At 34.3% G+C, this 20,053-nt stretch overlaps 1 protein-coding gene across 35 annotated transcripts in view; it reads left to right on the plus strand.

Moving 5' to 3' along the window:
- Nucleotides 1-20,053, plus strand: part of PALS2 (protein associated with LIN7 2, MAGUK p55 family member) — a 240,270-nt gene that overhangs the window by 23,126 nt on the left and 197,091 nt on the right. For 28 of the 35 annotated variants that reach the window (XM_087915314.1, XM_087915327.1, XM_087915332.1 and 25 more), the window contains 9 exons: nt 5,565-5,717; nt 6,242-6,394; nt 6,995-7,222; nt 10,893-11,024; nt 12,622-12,721; nt 13,062-13,130; nt 14,488-14,649; nt 16,506-16,708; nt 19,086-19,214. In XM_087915314.1, coding sequence (XP_087771440.1) covers nt 5,565-5,717; nt 6,242-6,394; nt 6,995-7,222; nt 10,893-11,024; nt 12,622-12,721; nt 13,062-13,130; nt 14,488-14,649; nt 16,506-16,708; nt 19,086-19,214 — 1,329 coding nt within the window. The remainder of the gene's footprint in view (nt 1-5,564; nt 5,718-6,241; nt 6,395-6,994; nt 7,223-10,892; nt 11,025-12,621; nt 12,722-13,061; nt 13,131-14,487; nt 14,650-16,505; nt 16,709-19,085; nt 19,215-20,053) is intronic. The other 7 variants (XM_087915337.1, XM_087915334.1, XM_087915336.1 and 4 more) reach the window with 1 other exon arrangement.

Raw genomic sequence — 20,053 nt, forward strand, 5'->3', positions numbered from 1 at the left:
GACTCCAGAAGACCACAAGAGTGCACTGCAGGGGACTTCCGGGTTTGAAGGGCTTCAGCGACAGACAAAAATCCGCGATCGTGCGTGGTTTCTGTCTGGGATCGCCGCTGGTGCTCCCTGAGCCGATTGGTTTCAGGGCTAAGCCACCCCGTAGAGGTGGTGAAGAGGGGGAGACTGCCAGCAGGGTCGAGGAGAGCTGCATCTCTCCTCCTCAGCAGGCCATTACTCCCTTTCCCGAAGGCGGTTCCAGCAGTGGTCAGAAATGGCCACCACAAAGAACTTGACCGGAAAAGAATGTGCAGGAGGAAGATAAGAAGTGAAAGTTTTGGCTGACTGGGTTAAATTGTAAAAGCAACAACCAAGGTACCCTGGAATTTAAACTTAAAAAAAATAACATTGCTCCCAAAGAAGAGTCGGAAGCAGCGAAGGAAAGTGAAAAGGGAAAGGTTTGGCTTTTTTTCTTCTTCTCTCTCCTTCCCAATACTGATAACTAAGAGACTTAAATAAGAAATCGGAAAAATCCGCTTTGACATCAATAGGCAATTAAGCTGAAAATAAAACAAAATGCCAAAGTGATAATATAGATTTCTGGACATTAAAATTTTTCTTTTTCATAAGCAGGAAGGGAGAGAAAAAGAATAAGGGCAGGATCTGGAAGAGGGAGGAGACTGCCTGGAATTAAAAATAATCTAAAGTAAAATTTCAACAAGACTTCTAAAAGATACATTTTAACTGAAACTTTGCAACTAAATAGTAACCCCAGGAAGAGAAAGTGAAAAAAAAAGCAAAAAAGAAACAGCTTGCGTGTATTTGGATTATTTGGTGATCTTTGGATTTTTGGTTATTTGAATGACTAAAATCAATTGGGTGGTTGTTTAAAAATTTATACAATGGCACCACTTCTGGATGAATTGAAAATGGAACTTAAAAAGTACAAAGAAGATGCACAAGAAGGGAAGGGTTCTTTTGGCTTCATTTTTCAATTCTTATAAATGGAGATTTGGAACTATGAGAAACAACAAGAAACGACTGCAAAACAAGAAGACTGGGACAAAGAAGAAGCCATCTTTAATGAACAAGTAATTTTATGTGGGGAAGAAAAAGGAAAGGGGGGAAAGAGAATGGAGAATTTAAGACTTGAAAAAACAACCAAAGAAAAGAAAAATAATTCAAAAACAAGTATAATACTGGAAAGCAACAGAAAAGGGGAATACAGAAGAGAGAAATAAAGATAGAGAGACAAGGGGGGGAAGGGGAGAGAGAAGAAGAGAGGGAAGAAGGAAAGGAAAAGAAGTTACAAAGGACCGGAGCAAGATATAGAGAAACAGGACCTATTTAAAGATAATGGGTGAAAATCTAACTGAAAAAGGGATTCTGTAAAGGTACATAAGATTGTATTGTTATATTAGTAATAGAAATAACTTTAGAAAATTGGAAACAACGTATGATTAAAATGAGGGATAAAATAGTGTAATTTAGTGAAATGTTTGTGAATAAAATAAATGAAATAAAATAAATGAGAAAATTGAATTAGGAAGGAACGGGAACATTTTAATTAGTTAATGGTTTATAAAATATAAGTGAAGAAGGGGGGAATTAACTATGGAAAGCTTATAATTGTTCCCATAGAAGTATGCTATTTAATTGAAAAATAATGTTAAAGATATTAAGACTTTTATGAATATTAATATTAATGATAGAATTGACTTGGAATGGAATGTTGTTTTAATTATATACATTTATAATTTTTTTCTTTTTTTAAGAATACAGTGTGTATTTTAAGAATGTACCAAGCAGAATCCGAATGGAAGTTATGTATTATATTGAATGTTACAACTTTAGGGAAAAGATATAAAGTTGTCATACTCCAATCAGTAACTACAGGAGAAATTTTGTTTAATGGGAAAAGATAATAGATAATTGAAACAGGACAGACAAAAATATAAATACAATGGTTTGAATTGAGATGAGATAATTAAAATAAAATTGAGAAAATTAAAAGAGGGGAGAAGCTATGCAGACAATGTAAAATAGTAATAAGATATGGAATAGAATATAAAAATGAGCATGAACCTGAATTTGTGTCTGTACGAAGAAATGTAACCCGGGATTATGCTGCTTTCAAAAAAGATGTTTTATATGTATTTTTTTTCTCTTTGTGAAAACTCAAATAAAATTTCAAAAAAAAAAAGAGTGCACTGCTGTAATCCAGCAGCAAAAATTGTTGAATTGTAACATTGTAATTGTAATCTGTTCTGGTGGGTCCTAAATGGTTTTAAAATTAGGAAGAGATCCTACCTGGAAGATGTTTTTCCATGTCCACCCTAACCCCCCCAAAAGTATTTATAATGATAATAGCAGCCCTATCCCTTATATGATAGTGCCACATATCAATAATGACTTCTTGTGGCCTTTCAGAGAGATGGGAGACTGAATTATGAGGCCCAGTTGCATAGACATTGCTGAGGTAATATGAGCTGATACGCAAGTGGGTATGAAGACTGGGAATATGTTCTTCTGATCATAGTGGATCAGATGTGGGCACTCCAAACATAATTATTTTAATTGCTCTGGTAATTCTTTAGCAACCATTAAACATCCTTAATAGCAATAGCATTTAGACTTATATACCATTCCATAGCTCTTTACAGCCTTCTCTAAGCAGTTTACATCCTATTGCCCCCAACAATCTGGGTCCTCATTTTACTAACCTTAAAAGGATGGAAGGCTGAGTCAGCCATGAGCTAGTGAGAATCGAACTGCCAAACTGCTCGCAGCCAGCAGAGGTAGCCTGCATTCTAACCACTGCGCCACTACTGTTTTTAACTTCATCTTTTAGATTTCAGTAAAAATTCATTAATTAAATTCATTAATTTGTCAGCTCAAAATTAGCATGTGAAAAAAGGGTAGCTGTATATAGAGCATAGTGAGTTATAATTTGAAGCTTCAATATTGTATTTTTTCAGTACTCAACATATGACCACAACTAAGCCCAAAATTTATGTTGCTAAGTAAGAAATTTGAGTTTTGCCCCATTTTATTACTTTTCTTGCCAATTTTGTCAAATGAATCATAGCAGTTGTTAAATTAGTGACACAGTTGTTAAATGAATCTAGTTTCTCCATTGACTTTGCTTGTCTGAAGGTTGCAAAAGGTGATCACATGACCCGGGGACACTGCAACCACCAGTGCCATTGTAACTTTAAATAGTCATTAAGTGAACTGTTGTAAGTTGAAGACTACCTATATACATTTAATAGATAAATGGCAGTTTCTTCTCCAAAAGGGAATTATTATTTAAATAATCTTTGACTTATAACCGTTCATTTAACACAGGGATGTCAAACTTGCGGGCCACGGGCCAGATGAGTCATGTGCTGGCCCCGCCCACCCCCAGTTTAGCAAAGGGGGGGGAAGTCCTGATACGTTACATGGCGCCACTGTGACAACATGAGTTTGACACCCCTGATTTAACAAACACTAAAAGTTACAGTGCAGCTGAAAGAAGTGACTTACAATCAGCCCTCACATTTACACCTGCCACAATGTCCTCACAGCCACATAATCCAAATTTAGGTACTTGGCAAATAGCATGCCTTTTAATTCATTGCAGCATCCTGAGATCATGAGCCTGCCAATTGTATCCTTCCTAGCTGGCTCCAACAAGCAAAGTCAGTGGGGAAGCTATACTTAACAAGTTAATAATGCAGCAAAAAAGGTCATAAAATTGGGCATGACTCACTTAATGACTGCATAGTGAATTTTGTTCCTAATTGTATTTGTAAGTCAAGAGCTGTCTACTCTGACCTCATGAAAGGATGATTTGAATTTCGGTTGCCCCCACCTTTCTAGATATCTGACGGAAAAAGATAAATGTGGATATTCATTACTGTACAGCTGAAACTCGAAAAATTAGAATATCATGCAAAAGTTCATTTATTTCAGTAATGCAACTTAAAAGATGAAACTAATATATGAGATAGACTCATTACATGCAAAGCAAGGTAGTTCAAGCATGATGTGTCATAATTGGGAAATCCCAAATCCACAATCTCAGAAAATTAGAATATTGTGTAAAGATTCAATATTCTAGGCGCAAAATTTCCCACTCTAATCAGCTAATTAAGCCATGACACCTGCAAAGGGTTCCTGAGCCTTTAAATGGTTTCTCAGTCTGGTTCAGTAGGAATCACAATCATGGGAAAGACTGCTGACCTGCTGACAGTTGTGCAGAAAACCATCATTGACACCCTCCATAAGGAGGGAAAGCCTCAAAGGTAATTGCAAAAGAAGTTGGATGTTCCCAAAGTGCTGTATCAAAGCACATTAATAGAAAGTTATGTGGAAAGGAAAAGTGTGGAAGAAAGAGGTGCACAAGCAGCAGGGATGACCTCAGCAAACTCACCTGACCTGAACCCATAGAAAATCTATGAGGCATTGCCAAGAGAAAGATGAGAGACATGAGACAGAACAATGCAGAAGAGCTGAAGGCCGCTATTGAAGCATCCTGGTCTTTCATACCACCTCAGCAGTGCCACAGGCTGATAGCTTCCATGACACCGCATTGAGGCAGTAATTGCTGTAAAAGGGGCCCAAACCAAGTACTGAGTACATATGCATGCTTATGCTTGTCAGAGGTCCAATATTGTTCTATGTACAATCCTTGTTTTACTGATTGCATGTAATATTCTAATTTTCTGAGATTGTGGATTTGGGGTTTTCATGAGCTGTAAGACACAATCATTGCAATTATGACACATCAAGGCTTGAACTATCTTGCTTTGCATTTAATGAGTCTATCTCATATATTAGTTTCATCTTTTAAGTTGCATTACTGAAATAAATGAACTTTTGCATGATACTGTTAATTTTTTGAGTTCCATCTTTATTCTCAGTTACAATCCAGCTGAAGATAAATTTTTGGATAAAAATTCCTTTTGCTTTTGCTAATTTGGATACAGTATGTGTGATTTATACTTACCTCAGTCTCATTTACCTTGCATTAAGTTTTTAGCCTTATCAAGTAATGTTCAGGGCTTAGGAGCCTATGCATTTTTAAAGCAAAAAACCAGACTTCTATGATAAAAGTAGACACCATAAGGAAGCAGATATAAAATAATAATGATTCTAGTTTACTAACATTTCATGGTGATATACATATTTTAATGTAACATTTTATTTTGTAAGATATTTAGTCTTTATAACATAAACATCACCTGTGGTGAGAATCTATACCAGATTCTAAAGCATAAATTTGCCTTACTATTAACAAAAGGCTGTGTATTAACCTCATTATCTTATTTCAATTACCAGGAGTAAAACAACTATTCAGACAAGTATATTTTCATGCTTTATCTAACGGAAATGCTATTTTTTTTAAGGGTCCTATAGCAAAGATAAAAATCCTAAATCCTAATCCTATTTCACTGCATGAAATAACAATTTGCAGAAAGTGCAATTGGTCTACCTGAGTTGTTATCAAAACACCTAGTAAGTATTGTAAAATCAATGGTAAATTAAACAACGTTTTCTTGTTAGTATGTCTTATTCTATAATTTTCATAGGCTCATGAACGATTAGAGGATTCTAAACTTGAGGCTGTGAGTGATAACAATCTGGAGCTAGTCAATGAGATTCTTGAAGACATCAGTCCATTAATAAATAAAGATGAAAATATTGCTGAATTGGTTGGTATACTAAAGGAACCTCACTTTCTGGTAATTAAATTTTCTAGTCTTAATATTAAAAATATAAATTATATTTATATTAAATATATTTTTGTTCAATTGCTATAAAACATATAAAAATAGGTTTTGCTTTAAAGACAAGACTTTATGGTTCAGATCTAAAAACCATTGTGTTAATGTTAGACAAGTTGATATAACTTCAGATGTGTTTGGCCTTGATTAATAACTTCAGTTACCATTTCTATTTAATTTACTTCAGATGAGAGCATAACAATTTTTTTCTGAGCAGGATCACATCTGTTGATTTGAGCTGAAGAAAACATACTAGAATGAGCAACCCATACAAAAGTTGTCTGTATGATGAGTAGAGTTTATCATATTTTGTAGTTGCTATTTACAAAACTGAGAGTTGCCTTATTAATATTGTAGAATATTGTAGAACCATTCTGAATTGCCAAGGAATGGCATTCAAATTATTCTGTGTAACTCTAGGCAAATTATAGCTGAAAAAAATAGGTATTAAATGTATCATCTCATCCATTCTCTATTTACAGTCACTCTTAGAAGCTCATGATATTGTGGCATCAAAGTGTTATGAATCTCCTCCCTCTAGTCCAGAAATAAATAATGCTTCGGTGAACAATCAGATAGTACCAGTAGATGCTATTCGTATACTTGGCATTCATAAAAGAGCAGGGGAGCCTCTGGTAAGTATAACTCCCGCTCCCTTAAATATGAAATGTATCTGACAGACTTGCATAATCAGTCTCTGTTGTTAAAGTTTAATTAAAGTTATAAGATGGTAAAATGCTTCTTGAATAGAAACTAAAATATAAAAGTATGGTGGGAGAGGCATAATTCTTTAAAGATCTGTTTTTGAGGCATTAAGATATTGACGCAGTCCAGTGCTTTTGTGGGACTGCAAGCTTCTAAGTGTGTGGGTGTATATGAAAGAAGGAACAACAAATTTCATTGAAAATACTAATATGCTCCAGGGAGAAGAAATGCTAAAGTCTTGTTTTCATGTTCTTCAACTAGTAAATACAATAATTAATAAATTTATGCTAATAAGTTAGATAAAGATTAGAATAATTGTCTTCAGTAAATTGAAAGTGTGAGAAATCCATGTTTGTAAATCAATTTCTTATATGAAATCCTCTTGCTTTTGGATTTCAGGATCATAACAGTGTACAGTGTACTCTTATGTGATGTCAACTAATAAGAAATCACAGTGTTAAGATTCTAGTTCTGAAATGGGGATAAATGTTTCAGAGATAAACTCTGATGCCCTTCAAATGTTCATTTAGGGTGTGACATTTAGGGTGGAGAATAATGACCTGGTGATTGCAAGAATCCTTCATGGAGGAATGATAGACCGACAAGGTCTCCTACATGTAGGTGATATCATTAAAGAGGTTAATGGTCATGAAGTTGGAAGCAATCCAAAAGAATTGCAAGAACTCCTGAAGAGTATTAGTGGTAGTGTCACTCTGAAGATTCTTCCTAGCTACAAAGATAATATTGTTCCCCAACAGGTTAGTAGTACTATCCTTGATTTGAAGCTATATAGTGAATGTTACTTTGTTTTCTTTCCTAGGTCTAATCAAATATGTTAATTAATCTAGCTATAGTCATATTTAAAAGTGACAGCTGTCTGCAGTTAATATTTTGCTAAGAGCCGCTTAAAATTTATATGTAGATGCACTATAGTTACATATAATTACAGGAATTTCATTCAGAATGCAAGCATTATAAAGCTGCAGCTTACTACAGCTCAAGTATATGAAAATATACATGTTGCTATCTATTATTATTATTAGATTTGTATTCCCTTTTTAACATATTTTAGCCAACTCAAGACAGCTAAATCTAATGTTCCTACCTATTTTCCCTACAATACCCCCCTGTGATGTGGGTTGAGCTAAGACTAGCACAAAGTTAGTTCTAGAACTCTACAGTCACCTAGTTTCTAGGCCAGCTGGCTCTCTATTGAAGATGAAAATGGATGTTAATTTCTGAGCAACAAAATTAATGCAATAATTTTAGTAAATTCTTAAAATCACAGGATGTTGGGTCAATTCCTTGAGAATAAAATTATACATTAAATTTTATTGTTTTTTATTTCTTGCTGGCCCTATGTACAAATGGCACATGCACTACACTTCTTATTTTTACTAGTTTTCTTCTTTAAATTCTTGGCTTAGAATTTAATGTCTGGAAAGAACATCCTATCACTTGGATAAGTGGTTAAATGAATCTCAGGCAATAACTGCATTTTGCCTGAGGTGATCAAATATAACTACAAATGGTCAGTGGCTTTACTGTCGTGTGTGTGTGTGTGTGTGTGTGTGTGTGTGTGTGTACCAAATCAGACACATTTCTAAGATTTTTGGGGTAGCATTAATTGTCCTTATCTATAAGAAGGGTAAGTGGGAGGATTCAGCTAATTGTAAACCAATTGGAATTTAAACAATGAACATCAGTCATGGACAGATTCTAGAAGGAATCTTAAGGGATAAATGGGGTGACTTTAGGGATGGATAATGAACTGTTGTCCATATTCTGGTAAATGGCGCTTTATTCAGAAATATATGAATAATTTAAATTATCCTTATATCCATAATATTTGGACTTTAGTCACTTTTGATTCCATAGTAGGAAGATTTAACGGGATAAGCTCAACACATCATGGACAGTCAGTTCTTCCAGTTGATGTTGTATCTGTATGCTTTTAGAGCTACTCTCTAATGAAATATGGATGCAGCATGGTTTGCATCAGAGACATATTTTAGCCATTACCCTGTTTAATCAGTTCATCAATTCTGTGGTTGAAATTGTGAACAAATCAAATAGCCATGCCCTTAAACTTGCAGGCCTCAAATATCAATACTGCTAAATGCAGATAATGCAGTCCTTATTTTCTATTGGACCATAGAAGGATAATTCTGTCTATGAGATGAAATATAAAGGGAAACTTTAGAAAAGCTCATATAGCCAGTCTCTGGATTATGAAAAAGATCTGTTCCCAAGTCTGTCCTTAAGTTGATTTTTTAGGTTGTCAGGTGCATAGGGTTCTTATTTATCATCCTTTAGTCAGATTTGAATATATAAAATGGCAGAGATGTTCTGAAGCTGTGCAGTGTCTTCATGAATATTACAAGTAGTATAGACATTTATTATGAACTCTTGTATTTAAGGATTTTTTTTCATATAATAGAGTTTATGGAAATTTATTAATAAGTGTGAATTATCTGTTAGTTGGGAGTTCTCAGCTCAGAGACTGCCTGCATTTTTAAACATCTGGCAGTAGTTTTCTATTCGAAGGGAAATAGGATGGCACATCATGATTATATCTGTTGAATGATTTGAAGATTATAACAGCCATAATATGATTTTTCTTCATTAAGGGAGATGGCTTAGTTTGAGCTGCTTTGAAAATTTTTCAAGCAAAAATGCCCACTTGGAGCTCTATGGCTGAGAAAAATATCCTTGAGATAGCCCATACTAAGTGTTTAAGGACTATACTCACTACACCCAGGATAAGTTGTCAGTGCCTTCCTTAGGTTAGAAGTTTGAATGCCTCAAATTTGAGATTAAGGCTAAATTATTACTTAATTCCACTTGTTTTCTTTGGGACCTTACCCATTAATAGCAGCTGAAAACTTCCCACTAAATTTGAGTAAACTTCTTGGGAGAATGGGAGAAGATATTGGCATACGGCAAATATGCTCCTATAGAAGCATATTGAAATTCAGAGACAAATACTGTTGTCATAGGCTTGCCGGGGGAGTGATTAATCTGCCCTAGTACATTTCCCAAATTATGGGAAGGTTGTTACTGAGCTAGTTATATAATATACTCTCTTTGGCATTTTTACAAGGAGTATACTCTTAAGACCCATTAGAGAAACAGGTCTGCCATTACAGAACAAGGGATGTTGAAGCATATGTTATGCCAGCATATGTTATTTTGCTGTGACATTTACAGGTGTATCCAATATATTCTATCTTTTCTTCAACAATATCTGGCTGAATTAGCATTTTTAATGTTATTTTCAGATGCTACATCTTCCATTATTCAAATGGTAGCAAAATATTGTGCAGCAGCAGTGAAAATGAGGCAGCTACTATTGCAGTCTTCCATAATTATAGCTCATGTATTAAACATTCTGATATTGTTATATAATTTTGTATAATCTTGTTGCAGTTTGCAATGTTTAGTTGTATCCTAAGTTTCTGGCCTTTTAGTACAATATTTTATTATTATGTTTCCTTTCTATCTCAGATATCAGCTTTCCTTTCCTTTATATCTCAGATATCAGCTTTATTTTAAAATCTTATTGTAGAAAAATATTCATGTTTAAGCAATAATAACATTTTTTTGAAAGCCAATACTTTGTGACTGATTGAGTCGTAGCCTAGTTCAATCTCACTATGTAAAAAGTAATTTTGTCTTTTCAGAACTATAATTTGCTGAATAAACCTAAAATGTTTTGATGCAGTATTTGGACAATGTTACTTTGTAACAGAAGTTATGTATTGGAGCTTTCTGTAGCATCTATATATTCACTGCTTTTTAGTTATGCTTTGTTTAAAAGACTGTTTATAAAAGACAGCGCAACACACTTCATGAAATAAAAACAATCCTAAGAACTGACTGTAAGATGTGGAATAAAACAAATTAACTTTGAACAAACATTAAACTGTGCAAAATATCTTTAAAATTGTTTCATTGCTTTAGTAATTATAGAAATGATTATTTAATGTAAAGGCAAGTCACTTTGTTATGACATTAATCGTAAACTTTCAGTCTGTTGCATTGGGACAAAGTTTTCTTCTGTTGCAGATAGCAGAATCTTCTATGCAAGTTGAATCTTGGAACTCTTAATTAAAATATTGCTTTCACTTCAGCTCACTTGACTGCATTCTGAGAATAAAGACATCTAAAAAGAATTGGGATCACTAAAACACAAATTATAAGAATATAAATGATCACATGATAACTGTAGTAATTCATTTCAAGGGATTTTTACAGCTTGAATCTTTTATCAGAAACTTAATTGTCATTCAGAATTGTCCTCTAGACCTTTCATTTTGCTGAAACAAAAAAAAAAGACTAAACTCTTAAGCAACTCACAAACTTGCTAAGCATTTGTAAGACTGTTTGAATTGTTGTTCTTAAGCTATTTTTAAAATTATGTTCCAGGTATTTGTGAAGTGTCACTTTGATTATAATCCATTCAATGATAATCTCATTCCATGCAAAGAAGCTGGTCTTAAATTTTCCAAGGGAGAAATTCTTCAGATTGTTAATCGAGAAGACCCAAACTGGTGGCAGGTTAGAGACCATTAAATTTAATACAAATTTTCAATTCATTAATCCAGTGTTCTGCTTAAATACATACCACATTTGTTTTTTTAATGCTACTTTGGATCCTATGAGGAATTACTGTTGAATATAATTTCAAGCAAGAGAGCTAGTTTGGTGCAGTGGTTAAGAAATCAGTTCTAGTTATATCCTAAGAACAAAGTCAGCTAGGTGATCTTGGGCCAGTCACTTATTCTCAACCATAGGAAAAAAGCAATGCAAACCACTTCTGAGAAAGCTTTCTGAGAAAACTGCAGGGACTTGGAGGAAGGAAGGAGGACACAAGACAGAAATTCAGAACTTTCATGAAAGTGGAGTTGATACTTAGGCTATCCCTTCTAGATGGTCAAATTATATAATTCTGTCTGTAAAAATATGAAGTGATATCAGGCTTCTCTTGAGATAATATGCAATGTTGTGCTCAGTTAGAATAACCAAATTATACAATTTGCCAAATTATACAAATCAGCATACAGATGTACTGCAGTATACTTAACAATTGTCACAGAAGTGTAGCCTACAAGGATATTAGTAGCCTTTATGAGACTTATGAATAAAAAAACCATCCATGCTTTTGGGAGGGGCTTCTTTTTTGCATATATGAATATATATGCATAAAATGCCAAAATATGGGTCTTGGGTGTGTTGGTGTGAGAGATAGAAAAAAATACCGGTGCATCAGACAGGCTTATTTAAAGAAGGAAAAGTTCTCATTAACGTAGTTCTGTGACAGAAAATTGTTAATGCATATGAATCTGTTCTTGGCTGTCCTCTAGCATCTGTTATAGGAAGAGTGGCTGGATTATTTATGCAGACACAGATTTTTTTAAAAAAAATTGTTCAGTGCATTCTAATACAGCTAGCTTTGGGTTGTTGCTATGAGGGGGATTATCAGTCTTGATATTTCAGAAGGAATACAAATGGAAGAGAAAATTTGAATAGAATTCATCTAAGCATTTGGAAAGAGGATACCGTTACTTTAATTCTATTTCTGCTTACATTGTTAGATATAATCAAGGTAAATCAGTATATCATTGGTTTTTACAAATTAAATGTTCTTATGTTAGTCAGATGATCTGCATTATGTAATCTTATTTTTAAGCATAGATGGCCATAAAGTAGGGCTCAAATGACAGAAGATGTATTATGACATTTTAGTGTCATTTTGGCTTGCTGTGTGTGCACCTTGGTATCTAAAGACCATGTACAAGTCTTTGGTACATGTAAGAAATCCTGAATTAAAGTGCATATCTTTTCATTCAACTGATTTTATAAAAATAAAGGGGAGGAATGGGATTTTTTAATGCATTTTGTAACATGTACTTTTTTAGGACTCCTCTTAGAATATTTACTGAAAAATAGGTTTTGGGTGTTGAAAGGGGGGTAAATTTTTTTAGAACAGTTCAACTTTTCTTATACTTGCACTTTATGTTCCAGATACCTGTCTACTAGTATGCTTTGCATCCAACTTGTTTATATGAACATATCTGAACACTAAATTACTTTTGACAACATTACAACTTATAATGTAAAAATCAATTTTGTTACATACTTAATTTTATTTCAGGCCAGTCATGTCAAAGAAGGAGGAAGTGCAGGTCTTATTCCTAGCCAGTTCTTAGAAGAAAAGAGGAAAGCATTTGTTAGACGGGACTGGGAAAATTCAAGTAAGGAACACAAAAATATCATTTTTATTATGTTCATTCTTCAAGTTTCAAGTATTATGAATAATGGAGTAGTACATCATTGTCCATAATTACAAATTAATGATCAAAATAATTTGCTTTCTTTCTAAATTGTGAATCTTTTCTGCCATCTGCTGGTACTTAGTTAAAATTAAATAGGGAGCATTATAACCATAAATCTAAATAAGTTATTATAGCTATATAAACAAATTTAGCAGTTGCAAGCAGTTAGCGTGATACGGCTTTTAATGGAGTACATTAAGACTTCGTTCCAAACTAATCTAACAAATTGTAATTTCAAAAATATCTCATTTGTTTTTAGGTCCTTTCTGTGGGACAATAAATAGTAAAAGGAAGAAAAAAATGATGTATCTCACAACTAGAAATGCAGGTTTGTGAATTTCAGCATTACATACTAGAAAAATAACTTGGCAAGAACATTTAGAAAGTTATTTATATTAATTTAGCTTAATAACTCAGCAAAAAATAGATAGTAAAATTGAGTGTGTTCACATGCTGACCATACAAAAACTAATAATTGTCATGTATCAAGGACTATCTGTATCTCCAATGGCTGTACATACAAATCCAGGAAGTAATTCCAAATGAAACTGATTTTTTTCTGAGTTTTCCTACATGTAAACAATTTAATATCCCTTGTCACGGTGTAAAAATGTATATTTACACTGTTTTGCTAATTTATTTTATAATACAAATTATCCTTGAATTATCCTTGAATACAAATTATCCTTGAATTTAGCTTATCATGTCCAGCAATTTAATACTGAAGTGAAATGGGGCACATTAATGATTTTTTTTTACTATTGTATTAAATAATTTAGGAGCCCTATGTTCCTGATTATATCTAACTTTCCCGGAAGTATTTGGGAACAAAGGGCTCCTGTACAGCACTGTTTTTAAAAAGTAAAATTAAATAGCCATGCAGTAATAGAAATCCTACTACAGGAAGAAAAAATTTCAAGCTGCAGTTTTTGTATATTACATCATTCATATAATTAGCAATGTTACTCTGTTGACCCATCTATATTCATATTATATTCATCATTTGAAAACTATTGTATGAAATCAGAGGTAGAATCTGAAGGCCCAGGCCATATGACTTTTCACCCAGTGCTTTCCCAAAATTATCAATTCATACTTTGTAATTTGTCTAATATTAGCATGTAATGTGTAATTAATTTTAACTAGGTGTAAATTTACATTAAATCAAATGTAATGTCCCAGTCCTATTAACTTTTGGCAGAGGGCTTTCTGTCACAACTTTCAGTGGCCAGATTGGATACTGCCCCCCTGCTGAAAACAAATACATACATACATACATACATACATACATACATACATACATACATACATACGTATTCTATCTTCAATGCTGGAAATAATAAAAATGGATATCACTCTGAAAGCCTTACATGGGTAGGTTACCTGCCTGTCCTCGAAGTAATCTGTCCTTCCTACTAAATAAGGTAAGTGCACTACAGATCCCTTTTCTTAAATAGTGTCACTTAATAGGGGTCTCTGAGGCTCTCATTCCCAGTGGCTGACCCAACCCTTTACACAACCTCCCACCTGAGATTCAAGAAATCACAAATTGATTGGGTTGAGAATAACTGTCATAAAGTTAACCAATGAACTTCATGGCTGATTGGCAGATTGCAATCCATAGAGTTGTGAAATTTATATAATGTTCACATTGCTTTGATTTTAACATGTTCTGTTGCATCTAGAATTTGATCGACATGAAATTCAGATATATGAGGAAGTAGCAAAAATGCCTCCATTTCAAAGAAAAACACTGGTCTTAATAGGAGCCCAAGGAGTTGGCCGAAGAAGTTTGAAAAACAGATTTATTGTACTGAATCCCACAAAATTTGGAACCACAGTCCCATGTAAGTTTTCATAACACTCTTGTTTGTTTGCTTATTTTACATTTTAAGCTTATTTCTTTGATTCCCTGATAATCTTAATCTCAGATAGATGTTATGAAATGAGGTAGTGTAAGTACAAGGTAAAATTGTCACTATCATCATTTTAGCCATTCTCTATCCACTGCAGATGAAGGGCTCTTCAGCATGTTTCCAACCAATATGCGACAATATCAGCAAGTATTCCTGGCTCACTTGGCAAAAGAAAGCTCAGGATTGTATTGGTTGGAAACTACAGGTAATCCTTGAGGTATGACAGTTTACTTGGTGACCATTCAAAGTTACATGATAACCCTCCCAAGTATTTACAACACAGTTCGGAAATTAATGTTGCAGCACCACAGTGATCATTCACTTACAAACGATTGCACTGCAACATTTATCCTGCCTATTCCCCTCTCCAGCTCCCCACAAATGTTTTTCCTCATCCTGCTGTGCCATACTCACTTACCTTGTGAAGATCTGTCTCCATTCTGCCACAGTTTCTTTGAGAGTGAGACAATTTCGTTTTCAGTTGTTTGCAAATGCTTTTCACACTGACAATGAAAGATTCTGGGGGCTGTGATGTCACATGACTTCAGACACCCATCCGCTTTTGCAGAGAATAGATGCCTGAAGTCGCGCGAGATCACAGCCCCCAGAACATTTCATTCTTGATGCATGAAAAGCATTTGCAAACTGATTGGGTGCTGGAAGCGAAATCATTCTGCACACAAAGTACAGCACAGAGAAGACAGAACTTTGCAAGGTAAGTGAGTCCAGCACAGTAGGATGAGCGGGAGGGAAGCAATTGTGGGGTGCATGAGGTATCTCAGTGGGTCAGGGGAGGCCTTGAATGGTTTTTTCCATCACCATGGCCTTCCCCACCCTGAGATACCTTGTTCACTTAACGACCCGCACATTCAATTAGTGAATGCATGGGTGAAAGCAGAAAGTTTTCAAATGTAATTTGCAGGCTCCATTATATTCGTAACTCGAGGATTACCTGTACAAGTTAAAATACTTTGAATAAATGCATTTGAAATTGGGTGACTAGTTCATTTTTTCTAATATTGGCATGTTTTACATAGCTGGCAGTAAAATAGTATCAGCAAACAATTAGGCAGTTGTGCTTCAAAGCATCTTCACCTGGGAATAAGCCTAATTATAAGTACTTCCGAGCACACTTTGGGATGCATTATATAAGGAATTATACAGATTGGAATTTAAACTATTGTATGGAAGTTCATTTAAACATTTTAATTATAAATAGTTGGTAAAATACTAAATTTTTTCAAATGCGGATGGGAGAAGCAAAAAATCAAATTAAAATAGCTCTGCAGACTAAAAGCCTAATTTGGGGAGCTTTCATGTGATCTCTGCAGCCCCCAGGCCTTCTCTCATGTTTATACCTCAAGTTGAAATGTTATGAGCCGTGGTGGTACAATGGTTAGAATGCTGCAGGCTATTTCTGCTGACTGCCAGCTGCCTGAAGTTTGGGTGTCACCAAGGTTGACTCAGCCTTCCATCCTTCTGAGGTTGGTAAAGAGAGAACCCAGATTGTTGGGGGAAATATGCTGACTCTGTAAACCGCCTAGAGAGAGCTGTAAAGCAATATATAAGCCTAAGTCCTATTACTATTGCTATTTCCTGAAACATAGGGATTATTTTATGATCCATAACAGGAAACTGTTCTTGGACTGAAGAGCCTTTCTTCTAGTACAGGAAATCTACTGTATTCGGATCTTCATATCTTTCTGTAAAAAGAAAGACATAAAAGCATACCTTCTATATTTTTTTGTATATTATTGCTTTGCTCATATGTCAATTTATTTATTTAGTTACATCACGGAAACCGAGGGATGATGAGAAAGATGGACAAGCATACCGGTTTGTGTCACGAAGTGAAATGGAGGCAGATATTAAAGCAGGAAGATATTTAGAACATGGGGAATATGAAGGAAATCTTTATGGTACCAAAATAGATTCTATCATTGAAGTGGTTCAGACTGGAAGAACATGTATCTTGGATGTGAATCCACAGGTATGCTGGTGTAATATTTTAGTAGCCAAGTGTCAGTGGGAAAATTTTGCACCTGATCAAGTTGGAGAATCTTTTAAAAGTTGAATTTTCTATAATTACATTAATTTGAGTAGTGGGCAGATTTTACAAGAGGGCTAGGCTTTCTTTTTTCAACAAGAAATGGGGACTACATCATACCTTGTTGTTGCCAGTGATGGTCAGAAAAAGCAGCATTGATCCTTTTCCTATTTTAGCATGTTTTAAAGGCTATTTTCACAAGATTTAAGTGGCCATTATTACTCTTAATCCTTCCCAAGATTGTACATCTGAAAAAATAGCCTTTAACAAATTCAGTCCTGCTTACATGAAGAAATTTGTAAGTTGTTGATTTCCTAGTTATCTCTAGAAGGGAACTAGAACTTATATATCTGAAAGGAATGCTTTCATGACTTCACTGTATGTGTAGAATTTTATTGTTCGCTTATAAACTGGCTTATAAAGTTAAGCCAAAGGCCATCTGGATTAGCTTCATAATGATTGTTCTTCAGCATACGTTCCCTACCATTACTGCATTTTTTCCACCTTCTTCTTTGGCCAATATTGGCTACTGTTTCCAAATGGTGGAGATGTTGATTGTAGAAGCAGTTAGATGGATAAAAAATAAGCCTTTATTTCTTTTATTTTTTGTGGCTGACTTCAGGTAACTACATGAAAAAGTCCATGTAATTTTCTTAGCAACATTTTCAGAGGGATTTACCATTGTTACCTACAGCTTAGGGAGGGTAACTGAAGGGCAAACAAGATGATTTAATCACTAGGCCAGACTAGTTCCCTTAATCTCTGGAAAATTAGATTTAAAGCCAATGGTAGTGGGACAGAAACTTCTTTGCTTGGAAACTGTATGTTTATACCTATACTGGAAAATTTGAAAAGAATTCAATTAAAATAATTAAGATTGGAGAAGGGAGGGAAAATAGTATTAATTTAATCCTGCCCATCCTTCACTCAATTTTGGAGATGGTTTCCCCCCAACCTGATCTTAAATATCCTACAAAATTTGATATGGCTCTGAATCCAAATTAAATTATGCAGATTATTGGGTTTAGAGGAAATCTATTTTGACAATCCATTCCAAAAGGAGGCTTTGTTGGAGAGAGGGGTGGATGCCTATCAATGAGTGTTGATTCTTAGTGACTATCTGGACAGGTTCCTGCATTTTTCTGGCAATATTTCAAAAATGGCTTATCACTGCCTTCTTCCCAAAGCTGGGAGAGTGTGACTGGCCCAAAGTCATCTAGCTGGCTTTATGCCGAAGGCAGGACTAGAACTTGCTGCCTCTCGATTTCTACTTTGATATTTTAATCACTCACTAAATTGGCTACTTGCATTCTTTGTGATATAAACTTTTTTTATTAAGACTTTGTCTGGAATAATTCTTACAGTTCAAATCCCACCAGGCTCAAGGTTGACTCAGCCTTGAGGACCCAGATTTTGGTGGCAATATGCTGACTCTAAAAAAAACATTTAGAGAGGGCTGTAAAGCACTATAAAGTGGTATATAAGTCTAAGTGCTATTGCTATTTCTATATATATTCTTCCTCACATTTTATTTTTTTACTGGGTCTCGTATGCATTTTTAATTCTTCATCATGTTGTGTGACAAGTCACTTTTTATTTGCATTTACTTATTTTGCTTTAAAAAAAAAAGAAATGAATACTGAAATGTTTAACCCTATATAATAACCCTAATGCTATTTTCACTACTGAAATGTTTAACCCTATATAATAACCCTAATGCTATTTTCACTACTGAAATGTGTGTAGTACTTGAAATTTAACTAGAATATGGTAATTGTAACCTGATAAATACACATTATATTGTTAGATTACAGAAGTATAACTAGAGAAAATTCTCCCTATCATTAGGTCCTAATCATTTTGAGAAGCATAAAACTGAATTGAAATGTAGATTTAGAAGTCGCTTGACTGTAATTTTGAGCAGTTTACAGTTTAAGAAAACACTACAGAAAAAATTTCTGACACACCTTGACAACCAAATTCTGTATCTCATCACTTTTACTAAATCTACCACTAATATCCTGGGAGAACTGCTGTGTTTGTAATGACTTCCAGAACATCATCAGGGCAGCAGTCACATGGATCTCTTGGGGCATGTAATTTAAGAGGCTGAATGCAATGGCAGAAAAAGCACCCTTCCTGTGTCCTAATAGATGGCATTGTTTGACTGAAAGGATTGAAGCATGTTGTCTATTAAATAGGGGAAAATGCATATTATTCCCTGTGCTATAATGAAAATCTGAATAATGTTAAAGCTGCTTATACTGATACTGCCTATTTTCCAAAAAATTGAATGCATAACTTAATTCTTTTTTTCCAGGCACTTAAAGTGTTGCGGACATCAGAGTTTATGCCCTATGTAGTTTTTATTGCTGCTCCAGAACTTGAAACCCTGCGTGCAATGCACAAAGCTGTAGTTGATGCAGGAATTACAACCAAGCTTCTAACAGTAAGGAAAATTATCATTTTTTTAAAAAAAATATGTGAGTAGTTTGTTTTATCAGCATAATTAAAGCTACACTTAATATACTACAGGCCATCTTCAGATTCCTTCCCCTCTTTCTGCTTGGCCATTTGTAGTTCTTGGACTTTTATTAAACTTTCTAGGTGTTGATTGTTGCAGATTTTTATTTCATTCTATTATAACTACTTCATCTGTTCCAGACTAGTAGTTTGTTGGTGTGAGGCAAAGAATGTATTGATGTCTCCCAATACATTTTTAAAATGTATTATGGAGCAAGAAGTTATTTTAATTCAAGTAACATTCCTAATCTAGTTTTTTAATTGAAAAGTGGGGCTCATTTCTAGTTACTGTAAACATGTGTTAATCTATTGTTTATGACATTCTGCATTTAAATATACGATACTATATTTATTCATTTAAAATTGCCAGAATAGTATGTATTAAAATAACAGTTTGGATTCAGACTGTGTTAGAATATGGAAGTCAGCAGGATTGGTAGAAAGCTAATAAGGATAATTTCAAATATCAAATATAATTCTAAATATAATTAAATATTCCTAAGTATTTACACACTTGTTAGCCTAATAGGTATATGAAGCTCTACTGAAAGAAAGCGAAAAATAATTTCATGAGTAAACTATCAGGCAAAATAGCTGGATAAGTTAGTGTCACAGAAGGTGGTCATTAAGGCACCTTAGTCTTCAGCTGCTACAGCTTTATAAATAAATATCTGCATATTAAAATGGCCCAGGAAAATGTTCATTGACAAGAATGGTCATTTAAGAATGTGGCTAATGTGGTTCATACAGTTTGATATAACACGA

Source organism: Pseudonaja textilis, chromosome Z (genome assembly GCF_049901715.1).
Source record: "Pseudonaja textilis isolate UNSWEBS1 chromosome Z, rPseTex1.2, whole genome shotgun sequence".
NCBI classification, from domain to species: domain Eukaryota; kingdom Metazoa; phylum Chordata; class Lepidosauria; order Squamata; family Elapidae; genus Pseudonaja; species Pseudonaja textilis.